Source organism: Talpa occidentalis, unplaced genomic scaffold (genome assembly GCF_014898055.3).
Source record: "Talpa occidentalis isolate TD23 unplaced genomic scaffold, MPIMG_talOcc4v2.1 talOcc4.7, whole genome shotgun sequence".
NCBI lineage: Eukaryota > Metazoa > Chordata > Mammalia > Eulipotyphla > Talpidae > Talpa > Talpa occidentalis.
Genome location: NW_023605083.1, coordinates 71,655,286 through 71,678,569, shown reverse-complemented (window position 1 = coordinate 71,678,569; position 23,284 = coordinate 71,655,286). Strand labels below are relative to the sequence as shown.

The following is a 23,284-nucleotide window of genomic DNA, read 5'->3' as shown; positions in this document are numbered from 1 at the left end:
TCACAGAGCTGCTTTCACGCTAGGGTTGGGTTATAAGGACAAATTACATTAGCACCGTCCTTCAAGCTCACAAGCATCTTGAGGGCTGGGGGTTACTTTATTATAGACGACTCTGCGGGTAACTGCGCTGTAAGAACTGCGTGGTGGGCCCCAACGGCAGCGTAACGTGTGACGCCAACGGGCTTCGCAACCCTTCGGCCGTGGCAGCCCGGCCCCGCGCGGGTAGCGGGTGTGTTCTTGGACCGTGACGCCGCACCCCGCCCCGTGGGCAGCGCCTGGAGCTTCGGGCCTCCAGAGTCCACCAGCCGAAGGTCATTTGCTGGGATACCGTCATTCCGCAACGATCCTCCTCCTCAGCCGCGCGTCACGGCCCGCGCCTCGGGGGGTGGCCGGGGGCCGCCCCGCCCCACCCTCTGCCCGTCACTCAAGCGGCCCGCCCAATGGCGGGGGCGGGGCGGGCCCTGCGGGGCGGAGCCTTGGGCGCTGTGCGCCGGAGCTTGTGGCGTCAAAGCGCTCGCCGTGTCCATGGAGAGAGGCTCAAGCGGCCGAGCTCCGGCCTGAGGCCCCGGGGCTCTGGGACGGCGAGGATGTCGGCTTCGCTCGTCCGGGCCACTGTCCGGGCAGTGAGTAAGAGGAAGCTGCAGCCCACCCGGGCTGCCCTCACGCTGGTGAGTGGTCAGGGCGCGCGGCCGGGCCCGTGACGTTGATTCACCTCCGCCCCGCGCCGGGAGGTCACGGAGGCCGAGCGCCGCGCGGCCAAGCGGTGGGGCCCGGGCTTTCCACCCCTCCGCCGCGGCCGGGAAGGCAAAGCGGCGCTCCGCGGGTGCCTCGCGCCTTGGGACTACGCGTTCCCGCAGGCCGAGCTCCCCGGGACTACATTTCCCAGCAGGCCGCGCGCTGCCGAGCGTCGGGGGTTTAGGGGGAGTGCGCTGGGGCTCTGGGCGGCCGGGGCTGCTTTAGGGGGCCTCCCCGCACACCTGCGGTGCTCGGGCGGCGTGAGGTAGCCTAGCCTCTGCTGGGGAATCCGGGCGAGCGCCGGGAGTCCTGCCCCTGAGGGGTTAGGGAGGGCGAAGCTCGCCGCCTGCCCGAGAGTGCGTGCCCGTGAGCGCGGCGGGGACCCCGCGCGCCCCGAGGCTGGGGCTGCGGCCGCCGCGCTGCTGCTCACTTCCGGGTGGCGCTGGCGTTTCCAAACAAACACTGTCTCCTGCGGCCTCGGCTTGGTCGCTCTTTAAAAGGACAAAGAAGGGGAAAGATTTCCCAGCCTTTTCTGGGCGAAAGGTCGGGCCCACGCCAAGGGCACCTGGATCAGTCGGCTGGTACAGTGCTTTTAAGAGTTTACCTCGCACGCTGCATCCTCGACAGAGTTTTTATGCCTGAAAGATATATCGCACGCCAGTAACCATTTTACAGTGATTTTCAGTACATTCAGTGGCTTTTAGTGCAGTAACAATATTGTGCAGTCGTCGTCTCAACCTGCTTCCAAAACATTTGACTGACCCCAAAAGGAAACCCGTATCTCTTAAAGCAGTCGCTTTATTTGCCTTTTTGAAAGAGATGAATTCCACTGGATAGTTGCTCTGTTCAAGTCTTATCACATATCTCACTTTTGGTCAAGGAGAAACTTTTTTGAGAGGATTTAGCACCTAGAGACTGGGGAAATAGATTATTTAAATGGAATCATGCGTTTCCTCCATCTAGGGTCACAGATAAGAAACCCTATTGCTAGTAAATTAGTTGTAGCAAAATTGAGGAAATTCATGATAAAGGGGGCGAATGTATTTTTATAATGGATTATGGTTTTAGGTTGTCTTGATTATATATTGTGTTCTGTTCTATATTATTTATTTCTGTAGCACCAACCTGGTTGTCATGTCTGCAAGATACACACACCATCTGATCTTAGGATTCTCTGTAGTCTTGAAATCACAAGAACTGGAGGCCATAACTCGTACATTGTGTCTCCCCTCAAGCTAGTAAAAATTCGGAGTTCCAAAAAATTCTGCCTCTGAAATGAAATCAGGAAGTCAGGAGCCTTTTGTTTTCCACCATCATTTGTCATGTTACCTATTCTTCAAAATTTTTGAGTCATCCCTTTCCTCTCCTTTTATACTCATTTAGCAGACATTTAAGGACAACAGATAAATTGAGTTAACACAGTTCTTACCATCCACGGACCAAATCATTGGACATGCCTTTTTTCCCTGCTCAGTAGGAGTGATAACACAGCCCACATTCTTAAATCTGGGAGCTCTATACTTGCTCTTGCTGCTTCATTACATTTAAACACTTACCAGGCTAATTATGCTACCAGCACAGCCTTATGTTGATTCTCAGTTCACAAGGACTCCATAATTTCTATGATCAACTCTTCTGATTAACTTGCAGGAGTCTGTTGTTTTAACTCATCCTATTTGTACTTAAAGTTCAGCAGTTCGTTTTCCTGTGATCTTACAAGCTTATGCCAGAGAAAAAGCAAGTCAGTACTGTTTTCCACCAGTGGCCTGAAGTAGCAGGCTTGCAGTCATTTTAATCTTAGATGTTTAGTCTTAAATTCTTATAGTGTTCCAGACATTATGGCATGTATTGCTTTTTGTGGTTAATTTTCAAGTGTTTTGGGACCTCCCTGGTGGCACAAGGGGTTAAGTACAGCACTGTGAAGCTGTTTACAAGCCTCTGCAGGACAAGTTTGATCCCCAGCACGCCAGGGAGCTACCCACATGGCACAGCAGAGCTCTCCTGTCTCGCCCACTGCTCCCCTCAGTAGTGTATTTCAGTCAGTCTGCCTTTTCTGTTCCTCACTCTGTCTCTGGTGAATCCTCTCACCGCCCCACACTTCTGGCCTGTATCCCAGTTCTTGTATGCATAAATAAATCTTTAAAAAAGAAATAAATAATTTTCAAGTGTTTTGCAGACATTTTAACTGTTAAGTGTAAAAGCAGTGATCAGGGCCTCCTCAGTGGCGCAGCGGTTGAGCGCTGGGTTGCGAAGCTGCCCGCAGCCTCCGTGGCGCCGGTTCAATCCCCAGCTGCTCCCCGGCCACCAGAGGAGGGTCCCACATGGCGCGCAGACCTCTCCTGCCGCCCGCTGCTCCCCTCAGCAGTGTACTTCGGTCCTTCTGCCTGCTCTGCTCCCCGCTCTGGCTCTGGTGAATTCTCTCACCCTCCCGCGCTTCTGACTGTACCCAGTGCATGTATAAACAAACAAACAAACAAATAAATAAATAAATAAAAAAGAAAGGTATTTGTTAAAAAAAAAAAAAAAGCAGTGATCAAAGGGTTAGTGAGTAGAGAGAGATAGGAGCAGATAAAACTGTAGATAATTCAGTAAAACTGGTAAGATGTAATTTTTTTTAAAGATTTATTTTATGCATACAAGAGCTGGGGTGTAGGCCAGAGGTGTGGGGGGTGAAAGGATTCACCAGAGACAGAGTGGGGAACAGAATAGGCAGATTGACTATAATACACTGCTGAGAGGAGCAGCGGGTGAATCAGGAGAGGTCTACTGCGCCATGTGAGTTGCTCCCTGGCCAGCCTGGGATCCAACTCGTGCTGTAGAGGCTGCAAACAGCTTCATAGGTTGTGTCTTAACCCCTTGCGCCACCAGGGAAGCCCCAAGATATAAACTTGGACATCAAGTATTTGACATTGCAAGGTTTGAAAAGTGCTGTACCTAGGCAGTCAGCCGGAGGTAGGTCAGCAAGAGGCTGGAAAAAAGAAATTGATGAAAGCATGATTCCATGTTACCACCATCAATTATCTGCATTAACTGATGTTGATTCAGGAAAAGATTGGTGATTTGCTAGAAGGAAAGACAAAACGACTGATGGCAGGCTGCCCATGACTCTCTTATGAAAACCAGAGATGGTTCCTTGATTGAATACTGTAAGACACCAACCCACCGCATCAAAGTAAGTGTCAATACCTTGGACACCTGCAGAGAACACAGTAGGAAGATACCCTTGCTTTCCCACATACTCAGGAATTGATAAATGAAATTGAACTTGTAAGAGCCAGAGTAAAATATGACTGAAGAGCCCCAAGACTTAACACTACCCTGCTGACAGAGGCCTTTATTTCCATTGTTGTACAAATTAGAATTAGTGTGACCCTAATTTGGGACTGGGGTGTGTTCCCACAGCTGTGTATAAAGCTCATCAAAGTTGTGAGAGAATGATGGTACCTAGTCAGCATCATACTTGATACCAACGAGAGAAGATAATGCATTATGTACAGATGGTAACTTAAAACTGAATTTCTTAGTGGCACCTGATGGAGCAGGACTGGGAAACAGTACATTGACTGGAGCTTTACATTCATTGAAGGACAACCAGCAGAATGTCTTTGGAACAGTGAATAGCAGTTGGATTTGTGTATGTGGGCAGCTGAAGAGAGATTACACAGCAAACAGTTGGAAGTAGCTTGGATGTCTAAGAATGAGAGATACGTTAAGTATAGATCTTTTTGGTGATATATTACATAGTCACTTTAAATAATGATTTTTTTTAAATTACGGTTCATAACTCTTCATTCTTTACTTACTAACCCTGTGCAAATTATTCATCTTTAATACCTAAATCCAGGTCCTCCCTGGTTGTGCAAGGGGGTTGAGCACAGCACTGTGAAGCTATCCGCAGCCTCTGCAGTATGAGTTCAGTCCCAGGCTAGCCAGGGAGCTACCCCACATGGCACAGCAGACCTCTCCTGTTTTGCTCACTGCTCCCCTCAGTAGTGTATTTCAGTCAGTCTGCCTGTTCTGCTCCTCACTCTGTCTCTGGTAAATCCTCTCACCCCCCCACACCTCTGACCTGTACCCCGGTTCTTGTATGCATAAATAAGTCTTTAAAAAAAAATACCTAAATCCCAGAATTGTAAGCCATTAAGATGGTGACTATGTTATTGTGTATCAGATGAAAAACATGTTAAACTTTTAAAATACAGACTGCAAAACAGTGTATAGAGAGATTACATATATGTGTGTGTATGTCTATACGTAGCACATGTACTGTGGTATAGATTATGATTGCACACATGGTATATGTGATAAATAATGTGTATAGTATATTGTGTAAGCATAACATGTATCATAGTATATGTAGATACACACTAATATGAAAAGACAAGGGCAACAGTCATAGTTATTAAAGAATGAGTTCAAATATACTGTAACTTGTTCATTGGTTGTTACCTACCTGGCATCTTTTAAACATTAAAGTGCCAGATTTCTGGTGAAATTAAAATAGACTATAGTCATTTGCATTGCTTAGTATACATAATGATGGAGTTAGCTTTAAGTTGTATTTTCCTTAACCAGCAAAAAATGAAAATTGCCTGGGGAATTATTTAAGGAAATAAAGTATTAAGGATGAGGAATAGAAATGATATGGCATTGGATAAAGTAAATGTGTTGAAGTAGTGATAAAATGCATTCATCTGCACTACCTTTTCCCATAAGTTTAACAACAAAAGCAGACTGGAAACCTTGTGTTTTGTTTTTTTTTTTTTTTTTGTGTGTGTGTGTGTGTGTGTGTGTGTGTGTGTGTGTGTTTTATACAAGAGCTGGGGTACAGGCCAGAGGTGCGGGAGGGTGAGAGGATTCACCAGCAACAGAGCAGGGAGCAGAACAGGCAGACGACTGAAATATACTGCTGAGGGGAGCAGTGGGCACGACAGGAGAGGCCTGCCACACCATGTGGGAGTCTCCCTGGCTGTCCAGGAATCAAATCCATGCTGCGGAGCCTACGCTGTGGAGACTGCGGACAGCTTCACAGCCCTGCGCTCAACCCGCTGCGCCACCGGGGAGGCCCTGGAAACCTTGTTTTTAAGGGCCAAAATCTCACACAAAGATATTCTTTCACCTTAGAGAATGGTTCCTATGATAGACGTAAGAGATTTAAAACCACAGGTTACTTTCCCCTTGAGTGTCTTTCACTGTGTAATAAGTAGAACAGTTTTCATAAATTGCTTCTGTTTACTATATCCAAGTATTTTCTACCAAACGGTGAGAAAAGAATAATGAATGAAGGAAAGTTTTCCTAAAGATTCATCTTTATGAAATGATTCATTGGCCAGATTTCAGGTGAATTAGTCATTAATTACATATAAATTTCTTAGGTGTTTGGGAGAATGTATTAAAATTGGAAGACTGCTAGCCCTCCAGAATGTTATTTAATTGAAGAATCTATTTAAACTGTTTCCCAGATTGATTATACTTATGTTCAAAGTCGCCAGAGTATACAGAAAGACTTAGAGAAAAGCAGGATCCTGCCTGAAACTGTATAGATATGTGTACTTCATAAAAGTACCAAATTTAGTTATTCTAACTCCTTCTGTAAATCAGATTCACCACTTAGAAAGTTACCAAAATCATGACTTTTCCTTTAAGTACTCAGCTGGGTTATTCATCATTAGTAACTCTACTTTCAATGGAGTATATCAGATTTTTGTTTAACTCAGGAAAATTAAGATGTTTTTGATTCCTATAACAACAGCTGGCACACAAGTTTCCCCTGGAGTATCTTCACTGTGTCATAAGTAGACCATGAATTGCTTCCGTTTACTATATCCAAGTGTTTTCTACCAAATGGTGAGAAAAGAAGAAAATAAATTGTTAAAACCAAATTAGATCACTTAGAGGGGCCTCCCCGGTGGCGCAGTGGTTGAGCGCTGGGTTGCGAAGCTGCCCGCGGCCTCTGCGGCGCCGGTTCGATCCCCAGCTGCTCCCCGGCCACCAGAGGAGTGTCCCACATGGCGCGCAGACCTCTCCTGCCGCCCGCTGCTCCCCTCAGCAGTGTACTTCGGTCCTTCTGCCTGCTCTGCTCCCTGCTCTGGCTCTGGTGAATTCTCTCACCCTCCCGCGCTTCTGACTGTACCCAGTGCATGTATAAACAAAACAAACAAACAAATAAATAAATAAATAAAACATGCCTCTATAAAAAAAAAAACCCAAATTAGATCACTTAGAGATAAAAGCACCAGGTGTTTGTTGACAGCACCTTAGATCTGCCGGCATTAAAGCAAGGTGATGCTTCTGGTTTTTCTTCCAATAACTATTTTCCCATAGCTGTGTCTTTTTGTTTTACTGGCTTCCTGGAATTCTTTTGCTATTGGACAGTAATTAGATTAATTTCTTCAGCTCTCACATTGTATCTATAACCATGAAAATTATAGGAGCTGGTTTTCATTGGCAATCATTTACAAAGGTAAATGAGAACTGAAAACTTTTTTTATAAATAAAAAATAAATCTGTAGTTATGAGATTGACAAACTGTGGTCACCAAAAAAGACGGACGCCACATTTATTTTACTTAAGCATTTCCTTCTTTATCCACACCGACACTACTCCCTTTGTACTGCTCCAGTTCTCACATAATTGAGGGAAAATATCTTTATGGGCCATGTACTAGTATTGTTTTTTTTTTTACCTTTTTCTTAAAGTGACACACATAAGAAATATATATGTGTACATATGTACTCACCATATATTAGTAACTGAAGTAAGAAGTTTTTCTAAATATTCATCTTTATTAAGTGCAATGCATTGTTCTCTTCCATTTTGTGTTTTTAAAATTTTAAAAATGCTAGTCTCAACCTTCTAAATTGGTCTCATGGGCTTTTTAAATTGGATCCAGACTTTGCTTCAACATACTCATCCGGTGGAACCCCCGTCAGGCAGGAAGAATATGCTCTGTGCCATCCGTTGGTTCTGCTTAAGTTCTGACTAGAATTACTACTATAGTCATAGGTCATAATACCCACTCTGGGATTTCACAAACTAGTAAAATGTCAAACCAAAAAACTGGAGGACCAGCACGGCATTCCCATCTAGAGGAGCTAATGAAACAAGTAGGAAGACCATCAGCTCTTCGTTATGATATACATACTTTCAGGTGGCTTCATCTCGCACTCTTTGTATGTGACACTGTTCACAAACTTATTTAAAGGTCATAAGAATTCTGAGAAAGAGAGCTTATTTATCCCCATTTAAGCCAAGGAGTGGAATAGAGACAAGTCATGAAGTGGACCAGGAATGCTCTGGAATTGATTCTGTCCCTAGCATCCTCCTTCCCAAAAAAGTAGGGGTAGTAACTGACTCATGTGACATTTTTTCTCATTTTGAGAACAACTTGATAAACAGCATTTCTCCTGAAATATCCCTTCCTGTTGTTGTTTCTGTAGTTGACTATCTTAGTTCCTTTCATCTATACACCCTAAAATACTAATTTAAGCCACATATGAAATCTGTGAGCTTTTGGTGGGACTAGTAGGAGAAGCATACTCTCTCTCTAGGTGTGCATTTTGATGGGGTTGAAATAGATTTGGGGTAAGCAAAAAAATAAAGTTAAAAAAAAGAGTTAACATTAATCAATAGGAAAAATATCTGAAAGTTGCCTTTCCCCATGAAGTACTTGATTCATTCATTGGTTATTGACTATCTTCTCTGTGTCAAGGCAGTCTGTGTTGCTGGGCATACATAGGAGCACAAAATAGATGCTGCCTGGAAAAATACACTTGTAATGTGAGTAGATGGTGCCATAGAGATGATGACAGGGCATTGCCCTTGCCTGGAGGGAAACCAGACTTAAAAGGATGTTGCTAAAAGATGTTTTAAAAATAGAGTGCTTTGAGGTTGAGTTCATGTTTGTGTATAAATTCCACAGGTATTCTGTCAAGAATGGAACATAAATTTATTATAAGAATTTGCTCAAGATAGAATAGAATAGTCTTAAACACTAGAAAATATATGACTGAACTAAAAACTTAACTTTTTTTTTTAGACACCTTCAGCAGTAAACAAGATAAAACAACTTCTTAAAGATAAGCCTGAAAACGTAAGTAAAACCAGACAAATAATTAGTAATTAAATTTATCACAATACATTTATCTTGATATAAAAGTGTGCTTTCATTGATTAGGGGATTTAATACATAAAAATAAAATGCCCTCAATGGTTTTTAAAAATTCAAATAATAATGAAAATGAAAAGTCATTTTCTCACCTATGCTCTTTGTTGTGATTCTTTTAAGAGGCAACCTCTTAGTGTCCCTCCACTCTTGTATATTCTATCTGCCTACACAAGGGTTTTTCAGCCTCAGCACTGTAGATATTTTGAGCTGGACAATTTTGTTAGGGGCAGATTGCAGAATCTTTAGTGATATTCCTGGCTTCTGCCAGTGGCAGCACTCTATTCCTGAGTTAGAGCAACCAAAAACAATGCTCTGAGGGAACCACTGGCCTATACTATGATTGTACGCTGTGTGTGTCTTTTCCTCTTTAGATGAGAGCATTTCTTTTTTTCTTTTTTTAAAGATTTATTTATTTATGCATACAAGAACCAGGGGTACAGGCCAGAGGTGTGGGGGTGGGTGAGAGGAGTCACCAGAGACAATAGGGAGCAGAACAGGCAGATCTACTGTAATACGCTGCTGAGGGCAGCAGTGGGCGAGACAGGAGAGGTCTGCTGCACCGTGTGGGTAGCTCCCTGGCCGGAGATGAAACTCATGCTCCAGTGGCTGCTGATTGCTTGATAGCACTGAGAGAAACCCCTGCACCACCAGAGATGCCAAAATGAGAGCATTTCATACCTGCTGTGCTTTTTATCCCTAATAACATAACTTGAAGCTCTTTCCATATTATTACATAAAGAGCCATCTCATTCTTTTTTGTGCCTGCATATAATAGAGTATTACAGTGAACAGATTTGTCTTATTTAAACAGTCCTCCATATTAAAGATCCTTTGGATTGCTTTTTTTTAGTGCTGCCACAAATGTCATTAAACAAATACTTAGTTTCTGTAGTGTGCCAGGCCAGTGGTTCTAGATGACCAAGTCTGTAAACATGCCTTAGTGCATGCTGTAGAATTGTTGAGTAAGGGGGTGTGTGCATCATCTTAATCTTAATGCATTGTTAATCACCTATGGAATACTGTATATTAGTTCCAAGTAAGAGAACATTAATTTTTTTTTAAAGATTTTTTTATTTATACAAGTATTGGGTACAGTCAGAAGCGCCGGAGAGTGAGAGAAATCACCAGAGCCAGAGTGGGGAACAGAACAGGCAGATTGACGAAACACACTGCTGAGGGGAGCAGCGGGCGTGGCAGGAGAGGTCTGTCGCACCATGTGGGACCCTCACCTGCAGCCAGGGATTGAACCAGCGCTGCAGAGGCTGCAGGCAGCTCTGGGAGGCCCAGAACATTAATATTTAGTAAATAGACTGTAAAGTGGTTTTTAGGTTCCATTGTACAAACTATATTACAGTGTAATGGAAATTCTAGAATATTCCTCCTAAGAATTGTTAAATGGGGGCCTCCCTGGTGGCGCAGGGGGTTGAGCGCAGCGCTGTGAAGCCTTCTGCGGCCTTTGCAGTGCGAGTTCGATTCCTGGCTGGCCCGGAGCAACCCACATTTTACGGCAGACCTCTCCTGTCTCACCCACTGCTCCCTTAGCAGTGTGTTTCGGTACATCTGCCTGTTCTGCTCTCTGCTGTCTCTGGTGAATCTTCTCACCACCACCCCACCGTGACTCTGGCCCCCTACTTCTTAAAAAAAAAAAAAAGAATTATTAAATGCTAAATATATCAGTTTAGATAGACCGATGACTAGTATATAAATTGACCAAATGAAAACTTTAACTTTGTAGATATGAGGGATGTTTGTTCATATTAACATGAAAAAGTTTGAGCTAATGATTCATCAGGGTAATTTATGACACAGTCAATCCTTTTCCAAACTCCAGTTACTTGAACTATATTTTCCATATACTCTTTATGTGCCTCTCTCCGGTACTAATAATTGGACTTCCTGCTTGCTTGAGCTTTCCTGTTTGAGAGAAAAACTAAGTCAAACAATCTGATATGCGCTCCAGAATTACACTTAGGAAAGTTATTATTTGTCATGCTGAATATGTGAAATTTCCCTCACACATTCTCTGTCACTCTGAACGTAAATAAACCATAGTTCTGTCTTACTGGTTAAGGTAGAAATGACTGCTCTGAATACTTCAGCTTGTCAAAATTTCCAAACAGTTTAATGTTCCAGCTTACTAAGCTCCTTCCCTTTTCATGTTGCTTTCAGAGAATCTATCTACTTGGTGAAATGCTTTTTATGGTAATTTTACTGTATACTTAAATGAAAAAGCACATAGGACATAAGAATAGAAATTCAATAGATATTGTTAGATTGTTGCATTAAGGTAGACATTGGTGTTTTAAAAGTGCTCTTTGGTCATTTTTAAACTTATGTCTGTATTGCTTTACTTCCTTGTATTTGAGAATGTTTCTCTAGTTGTGCTTGAGAGTTAAGACTCTGTGTAGAGACTATATGATTGCCAGGTAGTTGACCCATGAACCTAATCAAGGAAAATTCCTGAGAACATCTCACACCATGAAGTGAAACAAAAACATTTCAAAGTCTGATTTTTTAAGTAGTCACTGTACCATCAGATCCTTTTCTTTTTCCTTTTAAAATAGTGTTCATTTCTTAGAATTAAAACAGTTTTCTTAGAAATGTTATTCTGGGGCCTCTCCAGTGGCACAAGGGGTTAAGTCTCAGCACTGTAAAGCTATCTGCAGCTACTGCAGCTCGAGTTCGATCCCCAACCAGGGAGCTGACCCACATGGCCCGCAGACCTCTCCTGTCTTGCCCACTGCTCCCCTCAACAGTGTATTTCAGGCCACCCGTTCTGCACCCCACTCTGTCTCCTCTCACCTCTCCGCCACCTCTGACCTACACCCCAGCTCTTGTATGCATAAATAAATAAATCTTTAAAAAAATAAAAATGTTATTCTGGGCCTAAAGGGTTAGTAGTAGTAGTTAAGTAATATCATGGTGGAATATTTGCAACTGATAATAATTACATGGGAAATCAGTATCTTTAATGGGTAAAATGAAGGTGATACTCTGTAATAACAAGAACAGTGTTTGTTTTATCTATACAGATAAACAACCGGAAGGAAATGCAGGTAGTGCAGTGACTATAGCTTTTGGATTGGTATCTACCCCCACCCTGCCCCTTGTTTTCTATTTATATAATTGTTTTTTATTCTTTTTGAATCCTCAGTAGTGTTATAATGATGTTTGTACAACATTACATCTTTTAAATGCTCATTCCCCATTTCACTAACACTTCTTAATATAACCAGAAGTCTAACACTTAATAAGGAAATGAAAAATATCAACGTAATTATTTAGTGAGTACTACTTTAAAATTAAGTTATATTTGCCATCCTTTTTCAGGTAGGTGTAAAAGTTGGTGTACGAACCAGGGGGTGTAATGGTCTTTCTTACACTCTGGAATACACAAAGACAAAAGGAGATTCTGATGAAGAAGTTGTTCAAGATGGTGAGTTCTGAGCAAACTTTCTGGACACTTAGTTTTGTCTGGAGTAATGATATTAGTGATAATAAAAGTGGGAATGGCAATAGAGCACTTACTGTGAGGTAGACATGTTTGATGGACATTCATGCATCAAGTGATAAACAGAGCAACAGAATAGGATTGGCACCTTATTGTCCCCATTGTACAGATGAAGAAACTGGGGCAAGAAGTTAAATATTGCCTAAGGACCCACAACTACTCAGTGGCCTAGTAAAAAGTTGAGCTCAGTGAAGGTTACTACATAGATTATTGTTAGTGACTAAAAGTTTATTAGACAAACTTGTTTATTTATTTCAGTTAGAAGAGGTCATCATTGTCTTGTTGGTTGTCAGTTATGTTGATTATCATTGTTGCAGACTGATTTTAAGATGACAGAATTTTAAAGTGAGCCAACTACTTTGGGTGAAGCAGCAGTTTCACATCCATGTCAAATAAGTAATGTCATCTCATGTTTTTGAGGAATCTTTATTTCTAATTTTTATTGAAAATCTCAATATTTCAGTAATTGTTTTGCCTGTACTCTGCCCTACCCGATAATCTGATAAAACTACAACTTCAGGCAGCTTCCTTGTGCACAGATTTTATGGGGGTGGCTTTGTGCGCCAGAGGTGTGCTGTCAGCTAGCTTTCATGGGTTCCTGCCGTGATTTCATTTCATTCAGCTGAAGTTACTGATCAATTAAAACACTTGTTAATACATTATTTTTTAAATCAATACAGAAACACATTTTTTCTTAAAAAAAAAGAGATCTGATAGGTCATTTAGTTACTGATTTACATGGGTTTAATTAGTCTATGAGATGACATACACCCTTTTTTATATTTAAGTAATGACTTAGTTCCTTATAATTATGAAAGAAAATTTTGTTAAATTAATCGTATTTGCAAAGATGCCTTCTTCTACTTACTTAATACTAAGGACTTACATTATCAGTTTTCCTGCCCATAAATTCGAAAGGACCAGAACTGCTGTGTTGTACTGGTTGGTCTTATTAAACAGTTCCACTGTATACCAGCCCTTGGTGTGTCTGTAAGTTTGTCAGTGTGTCATGTGTGCCGGGTGTCACCTTAGGGTTTTCATAAATTTCATTGACTTTATCTTTACAAAGTCTCTGAAAATACACACATTTTCTTCATGTAGCAAATTGGGAAAAAAGGTAAAGTACAGTGAAAAGCAAATTCTAGTTTTGTATAGAATTGCCTTGAAATTTGCTGGTATACAAGCATCAAGCCTAAAATAATTGGTTTTGACATAGTTATTGTGTGGGAAAGGGGCAGACAGGAAACTGAGCACTAAAGGTCTTCAAGGAAATAATGAGGCAGATCCAGAAACTTCCTGTCTGTTTTGTTAGTGGCTGCTATTTAAAGCTCATGTGTGCTTTGGCTCAGCAGGTTCCATAGGCCTGCAGACTCTCATGACATGTTTTCTTCTCCCCAAGGAGTCAGAGTATTCATCGAAAAGAAAGCACAGCTAACACTTTTAGGAACAGAAATGGACTATGTTGAAGACAAATTATCCAGTGAGTTTGTGTTCAATAACCCAAACATCAAAGGAACATGTGGCTGTGGAGAGAGCTTTAATATTTGACTCCCTGACTGCTCTACCTGTAAGCCCCAGGAAGATGGACGCCCTGGGACTTAATGAAGAATTCATGTGGCTGTCACATGCTTAAAGTTTATAATGTATGGCTGCCTTTTGTGGAAAATAAAGTGATGCATTTTGAAAATGAAGCCAGTGTGTTAGATTCCAGAAAAAGTGGTATTTGTACTTGTTTTGAAGGACAGAAAATGAGACACCATTGCTCTTGGGGGTCATTTTTCTTATTCTACCCTTCACTTAACTCTCTGACTTTCTTCCTGTTAGAGCCAGTTTTGTGAAAGTTGCTTTCCTGGACGAATTTTAGGAAGTGTGTTCTTAATAGGTATGTACTTAATGGCTTTGAATGTGCACCTCTCAACCAAATTAATAGAATTCCGAGTCTGGAAGACTGCTGGTGCAACAAGGTGGCACATGGTCTTTTTACCCAGACATAGAAAGGCCATACCATGTTTTTTATCTAAAATTTCATCGTCAGGTGCCTCATTTGCTTAGCCTTTAGGAATACAACCATTAGATGGAGAGTACAGGACAAAAATTTCTTTGAAATATAGTGTATAATAATACTGAGTGAAGGGATCAGAAGGTGAATACTTCACCTACCTGTTACTTAATCCATTTCTTTTGCCATCCTACGAGTCCACTCGGAGATGAGATCTTAAACTGACTTGGATGCTTTTCATTGGGAGGTCTATTAAAGCCGTCTAGCCCACCCCCCCAGTTTTATACCTGGGGAACCAAAACCCCAGGAAAGCTGAAGGGTTTTTGTCCACCCTCGCACTGCAGGCTTGGGTAGGGGCAGAGCTCAGACCAACCTTATTTCCCCTGCCTTGTGGGTGACATGTGAGCTCTGAGGCAGTCAGGGACAGTAAATAGGTGATCTGACTTCCTTATCCAGTCAGCTTTTTAGAAAGTTTCTTTGTAACTTGATGGAGATCATATTTAGTTTTGTTTTGAGTGAGAATCTTACTTTTAAAACCCATTTATGTGAATAACTATCTTGTTTCTTTAAAACTATGAAAGAGTAGTTTCTATTAGCAGGGAAGAAGAATTAGAGAAGAACCCAGAATTATTCTTTTGGAATGTAGTAGTAATTGTAAAGCAGAACACGGGGGTCTTTTCTTAAAAATCTCAATGTTTGTACATCTTCAGGATCCTAAATCTAATCACTAAAATTTTTAATCCTAATATTTTAAGCTAACATTTTTATCACCAACTTGTCTTTAACCATATTCATTTTGTCATTTAGTTACTGCTCTTCCTAGGTTTAACTATTTTGTGAGATGGCAGATAGGCTTTTTGGAAAGCTGATTCTCATGAATTGAAGTAACTGAGTTCCTTTGTCATATTTACTTAAGTACCTGGCACAAAATGCACTACGACCTGAACCGGTAGCTTTATGTAAATGCTCCTGACTCTGTATCATTAATATAATTGTCAATCCACTTATAATTTGTGCAATACTGTATGTGTGTAAAGATTGAGTTGTCAATAAAAAAAAAAGTGCCCTATTTGTGATCATAAAATTGCCTTTTATTTTCAGGAATAGGGTTTGGGAATGGTAGTCATTATAACTGCTTATAATTGCCCTAAAGGTTTTCTGACTCAGATTTCAGAATCTTGAAGCACCCACAGGTGCTTTACCTGATCTCACGTTTACCAGCATTTCCACACCCACCCACCCCCTCTTTCTGCCATTCAGTCCCCAGGAGGGAAAGTGCATCCACATTGGTTTGGTTTTCAACAACTGGGAGGTAACAAAGACCAGGTTATCCCAATGATACAAACAAGGACCAGATTTCACTCTGAGTTAGCAAGGTTTAAAGATACTTATCTCTGGAAAAACCTGATTCTCTGAAGTGGGAATTTGTACCCAAATTTATTTTTTCTTAACACCCACCATGGTGTCCAGGTCTTCCTATCAGCATGAGAGATTCTTGGTGCCACGCTGAAATGGCAGAACTTGATGGCAAGAGTTCACTGAGCAGTTTTAACTGTCAGTGCTGTATATGATCTTTCTTTAGGTATTTTGAATATTAAACTTATCACAGGGACTTCCAGTCCCACCCCCAATCACTAAGATTCCTTGGTAGTGGGGCGGGGGTGGAGGGAGGGGTTCTCCAATTCAGCCACCACTGCTTTAGCCAGCAAAGCCAGGTGACCGGGAGCATCCAAGAGCCATTTTAACCTTTGAACCAGAGTTTTCTCAATTAGACCAAATCTGATATCTCAGGAGGACATGAAAGAAAGGGATTATATTGAAATGAACCTGCGGTTTTTATCTCTTAGTTGGTCTGGTGACTGACATAATTGATTTGTGTGCACTGAACCAGTGTTACACCTCTAGGATGAAGCCTGCTTGACCATGGTGGATGAATTGTGCAATATGTTGCTGTATTTGTTTGCTAGAAATTTGTTGAGGATTTTTACATCTATGATGGTCAGGGATATTGACCTATCATTTTTTGTGTGCTGACTTTGATTTTGGAATCAGCAATGTTGGCCTCATAGAATGTGTTAAAGATCTTTCTGCTCTCTTCAATTTTCTTTTAGTTACCCAATTGCAATGGTTATTTTTATGTGTAACTTGCAGCCCAAGGGGTGCCCAGACTATTATTTCTAGTGTGTCTGGGAGGGTGTTCCAGGTTGCAATTAGCATTTGAGTTGGTAGGCTCAGTAGATTGCCCTGCCCAATGTGGGTGGACATCATCCAATTCTTTGGGAGCCTGACTATGACAAAAGACAGAGTAAGGAAGAATTGGCCCCTTCTTTTCCTGCCTCACTGCTTGAGTGGGGACAGGTGACTTCATCTCCAGTAGGCCCTCTAGTTTTCAGACCTTCAGACTCATACTAAATCACCACCAACTCTTATAGGTACTCATTTTATAGATGGCATAAAATAGAACTTTTAGCTTTCCGTAATTGTGTAAGCAATTCCACATAGTAAGTTGTAGGGTAAGGAAAAATGTCAGGCTTTTCTGCCCTCCCGCCATCAGGATAGATGATGGATCCTTGCAGTCCTGAATGCATGCCTGATGGCGGGCATCTGAAGTAGGGTGTGGGCATAGGTAGATGAGATTCACCTGGGCTAAGACTGGGCTTTTAAGGGCGGTGTCATGGGGACACCAGCAGAAGACAAGAACGAACAGAAGCCGAAAGAAGAAAAGAAGCAGAGAGATGCCAGAGAGCCCAGATAGAGTGAAGATTTGCCTCCCAGCCCCCCAGCACCCTTGCCTGCTGTGTACCGGGTAAATCCCAATAAAGCCTGCAAAAACCACTGAGGACTCAGACTCCTCCTTTACACGGTCTGCTGGATCAGAAAACCTGCCCTGTGGTCTTCCTGACCTTACATAAGTATTACCAGTTTTGCTTCTCTGGAAAACCCTGCCTAGCATACCAATAGATTCCATTCTGGAGAAATGGTTATTTGGACAAAGTTTTCATTTATTTTGCTGTAAGAAAAACTCCATAGTGGGGAACCATTTAAGGTAACAATGGGGATAGAGTCCAGAGCATGTATACATAGTTTCATGGAGTAAGTTGTCATAACCATGCAGCTCCCAATCCACTTCTAACAAGATCATCTACGCAGGTATAGAGAGCATGTTTGTCTCCTACTTAATTGCCTCTGTGTCTCCTATGCACTTTGCGCATATCTATAGAAGGAAAGTCTTGACTGATGAGAAATTACATTTAGCTATTTAATGTTTTTTATATATTTTTAAAGATTTGTTTCATTTATGCATACAAGAACTGGGGTATAGGCCAGAGATGCAGGAGGTGAGAGGATTCACCAGAAACAAAGCGGGGAACAGAACAGGCAGACTGACTGAAATACACTGCTGAGGGGAGCAGCGGGTGTGACAGGAGAGGCCTACCTCGCCATTTGGGTTTCTTCCTGGCCAGCTGGAAGATCGAACTTGTGCTGCAGAGGCTGTGGATTGTCTCATAGTGCTGTGCTTAACCACTTGCGCCACCAGGGAGGCCCTAGTTAATGTTTTTTAGAGAAATGCTTTTCTGTCCTCCACTCTTGACCCATTATCACCCTTCCACCTGGATGATAATCATCAGGCCCTTCAGATCACTTCACTGTTCATGTGACACTGAGGATATCTGTATGTCACAATGAATAGTCATTCATTTACCCAACACATAGTAGGCATTAACACTTGCCAAGGACTGAACCAGGCCACAGAGCTACTGCATGAAGGAGCCTGTGCCCGCACCTCCAGGCTGCAGATTCATGAAGAGATGGAAATAACAGGTAATTGTAAAGCAACTGGTAAGTACAGTGATTGATAGACTCCTGGGGTATAAGAGAGCACAGAAAAGTAAAAATTAAGCCAATATGGGCTTGGAAAGGAGAGGTGAGGTGAAGTGGGCCTTGAGCACTGAGATGATGGCTAAATTCATTCCCACAAATAGATTGAGGGACTTTCATGCCCTTCTAGCAGGATAGCTGGCCCAGCTGATTATGATGAATCACACAATCTCCCTCTTCTCTTAAGCCTTCTCCATGAACAGCCCTGTCCCCTCCTCGGATCTCTGTGCCTCCTCCTTCCCCACCATGTCCCACCAACACCCGGCTCTGACTTGGTTCTACACACTGCCATACACCCCCTGCCCCCTACCTAGAGTCCTTTCTCATAGCTCTTCCCACATCCAACCTGGAGAATATACAGCTTCAATAGACATGAGAAATGAGAGAGGAAGAGCTCAAAGAATGGTAGAGAGCTTCCTCTCCCCTTTTCCAGAAGCAGGAAATGGGACAAGCTCCCTCTCTTAAGCCAAAACTGAATGATGAAAATCAATGAATGGGCCAAACTGGCTTCCAACCAAAGCTGCCAGGTGTTGCCCCTCCCCTTGCCGCAGCAGGCCAGTCAGTCCTCAAGGCCACCATCCATCCTACCAATGCAGGCCTCAGCGGTTATTGTTCCCTCTGGACTGTTGAGTGTGCAGCAGTCAGCATAGCAGTTTTCCATGTCAATTCCATTGCATAGAACTGTACTGTTTCTGAGCCACCCTACCCTCTCCTACCCCTCCTCCTACCCACCGAGGGTTTCTTTTTCCTCCTTTCCTTCCTCATGCGCTGCCTCACATTTCAATTGCCAGGAGCACCTGCAGGTATCTGGAACTTTGGAGGTGAGACACAGGGCTAATGCTACTGACACCAGCCAGTTTCCAGACTGACCTAGAATCCCATTCAGTACATTTGCCAGTTCCCTGGAGAAGAGGGGACATGAACCCCACCACAGCTGCACGGCCTTCCTTTGGCATCAAAGGGAGTGGAAATGGTCATGGGTGCAGAGATGGGGCACAATGGAATTCTTCACAGGAACCCCCAAAGAAGTCTGTCCCTTCCCCTCAGGTCACTGAGCTGAATTCATGTCTTCCATTTCTGGGTTTCCACCTCTGGGAGTCTGGCTCTTTCTAATTCCACCCTGCTGGCCAAGTGTTGCTGCCTCCACCAAACAAACTGGAAGCAAGCGTGGGTCTCCCCTAGAGCCAGCGCCACATACTGATTCTCCCCATTTCTGAAGACACTGGCACCTCCCTGCCCTTTCCTGGGCCCCCGCCTCAGCTCACCCACCCCCAACACTGTGTGACACAAACTGAACTGAAATACCAGGGTCACCCAGATGCTTATGTCCTGGACACCACAGGGCTGGTCCATTTGGCATTTGCTAGGAAGAGTGTCCCCGTTCCTGCTGACTGGTTGCGTGAGGCTTGTTTATTGTGTGGACCACAGGGTTCCAGATATTTAACCACCAGGTGTTTATGGAGCCCTTGCGATAAGCGTCGCACCTTGTGTCATGGAGCACTCCTCGAGGTGATAGCCTCTGCACCCTAAGACCTAATCTCCAGGAGAGGGGTGGTAGCAGGAGGAAGAGCATAGTAGTTGCAGGCAGCCAGGGACCGGCGATCACGGTCACGTTCCTTAATGAAGTTGCAGTCAGCTACAGACTACATGCGATGGTGAGCCCAGCAGGCTACCCACATAGCCTCGTGTGTAGTAGCCTTCCCATCTCGGTTTGTATAATCACACTGACATTCACACCATGAAATGGCCTGAAGACCCATTTCTCAGTATATATAACCTGCTATTAAGCCATGCTTGACTGCAAACAGCTAACACTTTCCAGAGCACCCCCCGCACCTGGCAGTCTTGCAGACACGCTGCATGAGTCCACAGATGTAATGCTCACACAGCTCGGGCAGGAGACACATCCCCATCCCCATCTGACATCCTGTTCACTGAACACTGAGGCCGATTCTCCCAGAGCACATTCTCTTGCCCTTTACGCTCAAGCGGGGAAATACCACCTGTACAACTAATAAGCTGGAATGTGACAAGTGCCATTGAGGACACAAAAGGACACTGTCAGGGAGGCTTGGAAAAGTGGAAAGAGACTACCATCGGGGAGCAGAGATGCCAGGGAACAACTCCTGAGCTGAGCTCTGATGAATTGGGCAGTTCGAAGGCAAAAGGCATGGAGTCAGGGTGAGAGGAGCAGACAGGAGTGTTTCGTGTGAAAGAACCGCAGAAACAGGCATGGAGGTAGGGAAGAAAGGCATGTGTGGGGAATATCAGAAAGTACATTGGCAGAAGTTCAACCGCCTGAAAGGGAAATGGGGCAGATACAGGGGTTTCCAGCTTGTGACTGAACGGTGAAAAGCCCTGACCGCTAGGCCTCCGACCTTGTCCTGTGAGGACCAGGGGCAAGCCACTGAAGGCTTTAAGCTCAGCAAATCTCTATCAGAATTCCTTTTGAGGAAGGTTAACTGGGAGTGGTGTATAGAAATAAGTTAGAGCACGGGAATTTTAGGCAATGAAGCCTTTCTGCAGGATATTCAATGGTGGATACATTTGTCAACATCTGCGGAAGGTACAATGCAAAGACAGAAGGCTAATGTAAACTAGTTTTAAAATAATGTATCGGGCCTCCCTGGTAGCGCAGGGGTTAAGTCTCAGCACTATGAAGTTATCAGCACTATGAAGTTATCAGCAGTCACTGCCACCCGGCCAGGGAGCTGCCCACATGGCGCAGCAGACCTCTCCTGTCTCGCCCGCTGCTGCCCTCAGCAGTGTATTTCAGTCCATCTCTCTGTCTGGTGAATCCTCTCTCACACACATCCCTTACTCTGGCCTATACCCCAGTTCTTGTATGCATAAATAAATAAATAAAATAAATCTTAAAAAAAAATAAAAATAATGTATCAAATTGGTTCATCACTTATAACAACAGTAACAATTAAGGCGGGATGAGATGCTAAACATAGGGCACACCGTGTGCATGATGGTGGGGAGAGCAAGTGTGAACATTTAACAATAGAGTGTTCTGTAAACCTTATGGCCCTTAAGAAAAACAAAGCCAGCGCAGCTCTGTGAAGCTGTCTGCAGCCTCTGCAGGGCGGGTTCACTTCCCAGCCAGCCAGGGAGATACCCACATGGCGGGGCAGACCTCTCCTGTCTTGCCTGCTGCTCCCCTCAGCAGTGTATTTCGTCAGTCTACCTGTTCTGTTCCCCACTCTGTCTCTGGTGAATCCTCTCATCCTCCCACGCATCTGGCCTGTACCCCAGTTCTTGTATGCATGAATAAGTAAATCTTAAACAAAAAAATCCTTGTATTAAGTCAGCAATATAATAAAATAACTACTTTCCTAAGAAAACTTGGTTTTCAAAAATTGCATTTTTGAAATGAGGGAATTGGGAGTTTTAAACTATAGAGTTCACTTTTCTTACCAAAATTTTTAATAGTAAAGGCTCTTCAGGAATTCAGCACCAGTGGGGTGGTTGAGTCACTTCCACTCCCGAGGGCAGGTTGTCACCTTCATTGTTGAGGCCCTGTCACTGATCTGCTCTCCATCAGTGCCTCAGTCCTTCCCCTTCTCTGTAGTGCTAACTCTGATTGTTCATGTCTCCAGTTCTGATGGTGCTATAATCAATACAATTCTATGGGACTACCCCTGAGGCGTAGGGCTGGGTGGGCGAGGGGAAGCAAACGTTTAAAAATGAACAATAATGGGCTTCCCCGGTGGCACAGCGGTTGAGCACTGGGTTGCGAAGCTGCCCACAGCCTCTACAGCGCCAGTTTGATCCCCGGCCGCTGGGCCAGGGTCCCACATGGCACGCAGACCTCTCCTGCCGCCCGCTGCTCCCCTCAGCATGTACTTCGGTCCCTCTGCCTGCTCTGCTCCCCGCTCTGGCTCTGGTGAATTCTCTCGCCCTCCTGCGAGAGTACAGCTTCTGACTGTACCCAGTGCTTGTATAAATAAATAAATAAATCTAAAAAAAAAAAAAATGAACAATGATGTAAAATATATACATAAATTGAAAACAAGTAAAAAAAAATATTGTCAGTCGAAGCAAATTGTATTCCCTAATCAGTCAGTTGTGTTATATTCAATTCCTCTTCTGACAACTCCAGTGGAAGGCCTGTGATAATTGGCTGTCTACTCTGCCAGCTGCTATGCCAAGCAAGCGGATCTCAGGGGATGACTATAAGGTTAAGAAATCCAGCCATCAAATCCGATAGGAAAGGCAAGTAAACATTTGGTGAGAGATCAGACAAGGACTAATGAAGTCCAGACAAATCCTCGGGTCCCTGAGGGCTCGCCCTCTCTTGCCAGGGACCCCTCCTTTTGCTTAGATCAGCATTCCCAAAGCCCATAATCTCTCCAGTGGGTCACCGGCACTTTGGGGGCTTCAGAGTTAAAAAATTAAAACACTGTAGCCACACTTCATGAACTGGAAATGCAGGATTGTGATGATGCCACAGAATCTCAGTCTGTTCTCGGTAGCCCTAGCATATTCAAACATTAGGACTCATTAATCAGATCATCTTAAATATCACCTGGTTAAAAAGGGTTCATCCTAGTTAATGTTTTTCACACCATTTGCTTGTTTATATTTAATTGACTTTGTAGTCTTTGTTATTACTATTGGGTTATAAAGGATTCAATTGCATTTATAAAATCAGTGACTCAGAAGTGTTCACAGAAACATCAAGTAGTGGGGAAAACAGTGATATAGATCCTCCAGATTCAAACAATCATATGAACCCACTAGGAAGCTGTCACACCAGCATGATGGAGAACATTCAGGATGTACTAAATTGAATGAATCTGCAGATGTGAGCCTACACAAAGCAATTGAAAATTGAAACTAAGAGTTGCCATGATGATCATCTACAAACCAAATTTGATTAGATCAAATCTTCCCTTGCCCAGATCCTTTGGCTTCATTGCACAAGCAAAGGCAGCAACATTCTAATCAACCAATGGAGTCCGATACCAGGCTGCTGGGCGAGGGT

At 43.3% G+C, this 23,284-nt stretch overlaps 2 protein-coding genes across 5 annotated transcripts in view; both read left to right on the top strand.

Annotated features, from left to right (window-relative positions):
- The first annotated feature begins 490 nt into the window (after positions 1-490).
- Positions 491-15,487, top strand: ISCA1 (iron-sulfur cluster assembly 1). Its single transcript, XM_037492835.2, has 4 exons — positions 491-668; positions 8,774-8,827; positions 12,233-12,338; positions 13,813-15,487. Exons 1-4 carry the CDS (start codon positions 588-590, stop codon positions 13,959-13,961), a joined length of 390 nt encoding a protein of 129 aa, XP_037348732.1. The 5' UTR covers positions 491-587; the 3' UTR covers positions 13,962-15,487.
- A 2,506-nt stretch (positions 15,488-17,993) lies between these two features.
- The window catches only part of CUNH9orf153 (chromosome unknown C9orf153 homolog), a 50,296-nt gene continuing 45,005 nt past the window's right edge, over positions 17,994-23,284 (top strand). The window contains exon 1 of one of the 4 annotated variants that reach the window (XM_054688924.1): positions 17,994-18,234. In XM_054688924.1, coding sequence (XP_054544899.1) covers positions 18,096-18,234 — 139 coding nt within the window. In that variant the 5' untranslated portion in view covers positions 17,994-18,095. Of the gene's footprint in view, positions 18,253-23,284 lie in introns of all 4 variants that reach the window. The other 3 variants (XM_054688925.1, XM_054688927.1, XM_054688926.1) reach the window with 3 other exon arrangements.